The 7,198-nt window shown below is 34.7% G+C and overlaps 2 protein-coding genes across 2 annotated transcripts; one reads left to right on the top strand and one right to left on the bottom strand.

Annotated features, from left to right (window-relative positions):
- The first annotated feature begins 2,413 nt into the window (after nucleotides 1-2,413).
- LOC141697978 (uncharacterized) lies at nucleotides 2,414-4,472 on the top strand. The gene is made up of 2 exons (XM_074502567.1): nucleotides 2,414-3,399; nucleotides 4,334-4,472. Exon 1 carries the CDS (start codon nucleotides 2,854-2,856, stop codon nucleotides 3,289-3,291), a length of 438 nt encoding a protein of 145 aa, XP_074358668.1. The 5' UTR covers nucleotides 2,414-2,853; the 3' UTR covers nucleotides 3,292-3,399; nucleotides 4,334-4,472.
- A 776-nt stretch (nucleotides 4,473-5,248) lies between these two features.
- On the bottom strand, nucleotides 5,249-5,902 carry LOC141697980 (metallothionein-like protein type 3). Its single transcript, XM_074502568.1, has 3 exons — nucleotides 5,746-5,902; nucleotides 5,620-5,667; nucleotides 5,249-5,530 (listed from the first exon to the last, which is right to left on the bottom strand). Exons 1-3 carry the CDS (start codon nucleotides 5,793-5,795, stop codon nucleotides 5,443-5,445), a joined length of 186 nt encoding a protein of 61 aa, XP_074358669.1. The 5' UTR covers nucleotides 5,796-5,902; the 3' UTR covers nucleotides 5,249-5,442.
- Nucleotides 5,903-7,198: the final 1,296 nt, after the last annotated feature.

Here is a 7,198-nt window from a genome sequence, read left to right as displayed (position 1 = left end):
GCTTTATGCTTGCATAACCTGACCCAATTCGTCCAGTGAATGTCTGACTTACGATTTGGTTTAGTGTTCCACCAATACTTAGCCAGTGTTCTTTCAATATCATTAGAAATTTCCAGGGGCAAGAGAAACACGCTCATGGCATAGTTAGGAAGCGTTTGAGCGATTGTTTTCTTTAAAATCTTCTTTCCTCCCTTTGAAACACACTTCCCATCCCAACTTCGCACTCGTTACTGCACTATCTCCTTCAAATAACCCAGAAAAATTGACTTATTTCTTCCCAGTAAGTTTGGCAGCCCTAAATATTTGTTATTTTCCCCTGCTTCTACCATATGAAGAGCATCACAAATCTCCTGCTTTATACCGAGATTCATATTCGTACTGAAGAACACAAAAGATTTTTCGAGATTAACTTTCTGACTCGAAGCTGCTTCGAACAGATGAAGTAACTCCAATAAACTTAAAACTTCCTGAACTAATGACTTGCAATATATATAAGAATCATCCGTAAACAGCATATGAGATATAATTAGAGCATTCCTATGGATTTTAACACCTTGCAGCTGCTTCCTTTGCTCATACTTACAAATCAAAGCTGTTAAACCCTCCCCACACAATATAAATAAATAAGGCGATAACGGGTCGCCCTTTCATATACCACGTCCTGGAAAGATTGGATCCATTTCTTTCAACCCATGAACAAAATTGTAGGTCACCGTAGAAACACACTGCATGGTCAAGTGCACCCACCAGCTATGAAACCCACCTTTAGAAGAATATGTCACAAATAATCCCACTCAACTCTACTGTAAGCCTTGATCATATCTAATTTCACTAATCATGATATTATCTGAAATCATTCTACTAGGAATAAAAGCGCTCTGGTTTTCTGATATTACCTCCGACATAAAATCCTTCACACGATTAGCCATAACCTTGGTAATAATCTTCACACGAACAATACACAATGATATTGGTCTCAGATCTCCTATATACACCGGACACTTCTTTTTTGGAATCAGCACTACGTTAGTAGCATTTAGGTTATGCGGCATGACTCCTTCTCTAATTTTTTTTTCACCATTGCTATAATATCTTTCCCCACAATCGACCAATATTTTTGATAAAAGGCAGGAGTCCTAGTAATATAATATATTTCCCACAATCGACCAATATTTTTGGTAAGTTAGGATAGGGAGAGAGGTGACTTAAAAATAAGAATCGAAAAATTTGTCCTAGTGATATAAAATATCACTAAGATATTGTTGGATCAAATTTTTTTATGAAGTGCCCTAAAATTTAATTTAGGACATCATATAATATGTATTGGACTTGCTCTAACGTTATTGTAGAAGTGTCTTATTTCATTTTTAATAATAAAAAATTGATGTACCCTTTTTTTTACACACTTCTTTTTCTTCCCATCATACTTGTATTTCAAAGATATTATTATCATAATAAAATGGTATGAATATAAGGCTTGTTGTTGAAATAAACAGTGTACTAACTTGTCATTATATTATATGTTATGATTTATATAGGATATCTATTAAAATACTCTTGGACTTTATCTTAGGACACTCTTGAACTTGATTTGAGTTCTTGCGCAGCCTAGCACCCCATCAGCCCATCTATTGGAAGCTAACGCTGAACTCATTTCAGAAGTTTACTTTGTAATTAATAAGTTATTTACTAGTAATCACTTGCAACAAAATTCAGATTGGCAGCTGACTAAAATCATAAACTACTCTAAATGCACAAGATGGACATGATCACATGAAGATATACTAAATAGTTGTAATGTGTAAACTTTGATCTCCTATTGTACGTTTGTTTTGTTCACTTGGTTGTTAATTACGTTAATCTCTCTCTTAAAGAAAATATTAATGTTAGAAGTACAAAATTGAATATGAAATATTTTAATTGATCTTGTTAATGTGAATGCAGAAAATTAATTTTATTCAATATAGATATCTTGTTAATGTGAGTATAGAAGAACAGTTTTCGTTTAATTTTATCCGAACAAATTATATTAAAAAAAAGAGAAACACTACATACTCAAAAAAAATTCCAAAAAACATTTTCAACATTAGACGTGTCATCTTAAAATCAGTGAAATTCATATTAATACACGAGAGACCTATTTCATTTATGAATGAAAATCTAATAACACGTTGACAACTTATAACAATTTTGAAAACCGTTTTTGTTATTTTAGCATTTTTCTTAAAAATATTTACGAATATTTACGAATTAATGGGCAAGGTATATTACATTACACATGTAAAGAAGCAAAGACATATCCCACATCTAACGGCAATCACAACAAGGCTCACAATACTTTCCTTAATTCTCCTTAATTCTTTCCTCAAAACCCAAACAATTCTCCTCATGTTCTTTTTATTCTTGCTAAATTCTTGGATCTACTACCATTGTAATAGAGGGCTTAATGCTCACTCACCTAACTTAAATGAGCACAAAATGAATATTTAATTTGAATGCAGGTTTTTTTTCGAATTACAGAATTTGTTTAAAAAATTTGAAACCGCCATTAAAAAGCAACTCGATTCATATAACTCCCTTAAGTACGTACATTTTTCTATGTAATCTACTACATTAGAATAAGTGGAGTATTATGTATTCTAGTTCTTATAATAATGTATTAAGTGCACTTTAAAGCTGTAAAGATTCCCGCTTTGCACTTGAAAAATTCATATTCTGCAAGTTGAGGTTTAAAAGTGTTTTCTTGTTTCTTGATCATTCAGTTTTGGAATCATATATATAGTTGCTCTGATCAGTGCCTTGTATTGCTTATTGTGCATTTGAGTTCGAGTTGTGATCTTTAGTGTGGTAATCATGGGATCATATACCTTTTTCGTTATTTGTATACTGCATTCTGTGGTTTCCATAACTTGTGGAGTTTTAATGATGTTTTATACTAATGAGGTATTTGTATTTAGTCATGGAAGAGAAACTGCGAATAAGTTAATGGGGTCAACACCTCATGATCAGCTGTTGGTTCAAACGTCTGACTCGTTTTCGGGCTTGCTTTTGTTTGGGATTGGATTTCTTCTGTTTATGGTGGCATTTGTTAAGGACAGGAATTTTCAAGGTGTTTTTGCAAGAGGGTGTGTGTTTTTACATGTTGTTACGGCTGTCTGGAGAATTTACTTTGATAGGAAACTGCTCGAGGATCTTGGCGGGGATTGGTTAAGGCTAGTAGTTGGGGACATGGCCTTGGCGCTTTCTTGGGTGTTCTTTCTGCTTTATGCTTGGAGAGAAAAGTATGATTAGTTTTATTTGGAAACGGATGATCGTTCCTGCTGATGATGAAATGAATATCGTGTTTCTTGAATTGTTGTTGCAGATCAATTTGGGAGCATACTGCAAAGGAGATTGCAGGTATAGTACAAAGAGTATTATACTACATAAATTTACTTTGTCTTTGGGGGAAATGGTATTTGTCATCTTCCATGTAATTTGTTCTTTAAAAGCAATGAAATGTGTTATTAGTTTTCTTCTTATGATTCCTTTTCCCCCTAATTCTGGACATCTGAACAAGCCATGAGAACTGGTAAGGCATGTTGTATAAACTCACATTAGAAAGAGTTAGAGCTTCAAAATTGCGATGACATTTGGTCTGTCTGTAGAACTTAATGCTGCATATATACGTAGCATTTGTAGCCTAAATAGGCCACTGGTACTGTATTGCCTAAAATGGTCCCTGCTACTGTGTTGGTTTAAACCTTTCCCTAAGAAAGCTAATTCCTGACTAGAAGGGGGAGTTAGAACACAAGGGTCTAAAAGGTCCCAAGATTTGAGGAGTATTGACATTTCACTTGTTGCGATGAACAAGAATGCTGCAAAATTGAAGGAGACACTAACCTAATAACCTATAATCTTCTGCAAACTGACTATAGTTTCATCAATAAACACGTAGATGATTCTAATTATTTTAATAGCAATCGGAAAAGAGAACGATATAATAGACATTGTGATTTGGTAGCATTGCATATGATCACAGTGTATATTAATCCCTTAAAAGACTAAACAGCACTGTAAGAAATGTCCATGTGAAACCACAAACATTAAGGGCAGATTCATGAACCTGTGATGGCCCTTTAGACTTCTTGGTTCATCTATAAATATATTTTCAACTAACATATACTTATAATAATTCTTCTACTCTTATATTGCATTCTTGTATAACGTGTTTTTGAAATATCTGAACTCAGAATGGGTTGAGTTGGCCGTTGAAATAGTCATTGATACTAAACAGTTTGTCAAAGAATGGTTTTTTAGATGAGCTTGTTCAGCTTCTGAGGTTTGTTTGCAGGGTGGTTCCTAGTTTGAGTAATTTGGAAACTGAATTTACAAGGCAATATCCACCTGGAGAGTCCATTACAGTTTGCATTTAACAGTTAGCGAGTTAAAAGAAGTGGTGCAGTATGTAATGAAGCGAGTAGTTCTCACTAAAAAGTTACAGGATATATTTCATTTGCATAGCGTCGAGTGATATTGTAGAAGCCAAGAGCTCACTCCAAATTGTGGAGTTAGTAAAACTGCAGTGGAGTGAGTGAGTACTTGAGCTAATTACAAGCTGAGAGTTCACTTCTGAAATGTGCATATTGAACGAGTACTCGAGCTTACTGAACAGATTAGCTTGCTTCGTCAAGTTGGTGAAATTGAATAGCTTTGCTTGCACAGTCAAGTTGCTATTTGCACCGAGATAGAGCTGCCTCAAAGTACTCTTTATGTGATTGATTTAGGAATTTGGACTGCTAAATTGTGCCTGGAAATTATGCCCTTTCATGGGTTGTTGAAGCTGAGAGGTCACTCCATTGTAGTGACCGAGTACTCTGTCTAATGGAAAGCAAATCCTAGAGTCCTCTAATGGCAAGAAAATCCAGGATTCCTCTAATGGCTAGCAAAGCCAGGACTCAAATGAAGTTGAAACAATACTCTAGTGACTAGCAAATCCAGGATTCCTCTAATGGCTAGCAAGCCAGGATCCTTCAATGGAAAACGAAGTCATGATATTTAGAAGTCTCGATTCTCTGTTTAGAAATTATTATGATATATATGATATTTAGAAGTCTCGATTCTCTGTATATGAAATTATTAGGATCTGGCTAGCAAAGCCAGGATCCTTTCAGCCTTCCACTTTCTAGAAGACCTGACAAATTTGGTTCAAAACTCAAAATCTGCAATGTTATAACCATTATGTTCTTCATTGTAGTAGTATGCAAGATAATATCAATAGTTCCAATTCATTCACTGATCATAAGTTACATAGCTGACACACAGAGATGAGTTACATGACTCTTTATTGTACTTTTAAGATAGCATAGGAAACACAGGAACTGATCAACCAACTAACCAAACCCATGCTATGCATGCATAGGTTAGTTAATAGTTGTTTAGTTCCATATTAGGGCGCTTGGCTTAATGGCAACCGCAAGTGCAGTTGGTGCAGCTTGTACCGCACTTGCAATCGTTCTCTGACATGTTCATCACCATGGTCTCTACAGAGCTGCATTTACAATCAGTTTCATTTCGTTAATTCAATCAACAAGCATAAGTCATTAGATTTACAGGACTGAAATTTGAAGTAGTACTTACCTTTTCTCGGTCTCAACGATATCAATGCCAAAGCTGTTTCCCTTCTTCCTGCAATTCACATTACATGTCATTACACATTGCTTGATAATAGGCATGCATATCGATATCTCGATTAAATTTACTTACACGCACTGAGTCTTGTCAGCGCAGTCACAGTTGCCACAGGAGCTCGACATTTTAGTGAGAGAGACTGGAAGCTGGTATAGAAATAAACTGCTATATGATGGAGTTAACTGAGAACTTTGTAATGTGATATGTTTCGAAACTCTGTGTTCTGGGCTGCTATTTATAGATGAATTCAGGGAGTGAACTGGGGTCTCAACTGGGAGTTTTGGGACCATAGGACAAGTACAGGGGAGTAATGCAGGGCCTCTCGATCGACTCGAGGCATCAACAGAGGCACACGTCTCTATGATCATTATCTCCACGAATCTTTATTATGAAAATCACAGGCCTATCCTCTTCCCATCCATGACCCATCACTCTCTTTTTATGTTTTTGCTTTGATATTTGACAGACTTCGAGTTGATATTTTGCAATTTACTGAATTTTATAACTTGTGTTTCTTGTAATATATCCAGATTCAAGTTCTTTGATTAACCCTGGCAAAAAAAAAGTTCTTTTATTAACGCTGTGCAATTTTCTTTTCTTGCATAAAATTAGGATTTGCACGGTGTTCCCGAATTTAGGATAGAAAAGAAAATAACTAATTTTACTTTCTCTCATAATCTTTCGAAAAGTGAGAAGAATAATTTTGGAGAAAAAAATAAAAAAAAACTTCTTCCTAAATATGCAGTTTTCTTTTCCTTTCTTCCGTAAAAAGTTGTTCGGGGAACAAACCGGAAAAATCAATTCTTTCCCAAAAAAATTTCTGAAACACAATATAAGAGAACGTTTAAATTTTCTTTCAGGCGTGCTCCTGAGTTTTTTGAGAGAGCAAAAAAATGATGGGGAGAGAAATTTTCGTACTATATTCTCCAGAAACTTTATTCCCCAAATATAAGAAGATTTGAAAAAATTCTCTCACAAACATATTTTCTTTCTATTTTCTTTCTGTCCTTAACTACATATACACAAGAGCACCAGAAAAATTCATTTTCTTTTATTATTTTTTTTCTCGTATTCTCTCCACTTATCTATTCTCTTCTCTTTTTTAAAAATCTCGGGAACACAACGCAAAGTCTAAAGGATCAGTGCTTCGTTGAAGAAATTAGCCCCACTATTTTTTTTAACAAAATGTAGCGTTTAACCTTGAAGAGCACTGATTCCCTTTGTCTTTGTTTTCGCATAAATAAAGTAAACCTGTTTTTACAAGAAGAAGATAAAAGAAGAGATTCTTTTCTTTTAGCTTATGCAGCTGGAAATGCTTAATTCACCATTTAAATAGACATTTTTTTTTTTATTTTAAGAAAAAGCACAGCCTTACGTTAAAAATTTCAATTTCTTGATTTATAAAAGAAGGATGCGGACGCTACAGCTACTAAGCCATGCTCAATCCTTGTCCAACTTTGTTCCTCCATACATGTCTCCATCTCAAATTTTGATCTGTCCAAAACGAGATCATCTTGTGGTACCATAT

Source organism: Apium graveolens, chromosome 11, assembly GCF_009905375.1.
Source record: "Apium graveolens cultivar Ventura chromosome 11, ASM990537v1, whole genome shotgun sequence".
NCBI classification, from domain to species: domain Eukaryota; kingdom Viridiplantae; phylum Streptophyta; class Magnoliopsida; order Apiales; family Apiaceae; genus Apium; species Apium graveolens.
Note: the sequence above shows the minus strand (reverse complement) of the source record. Positions and strands in the feature narration are given on the sequence as shown.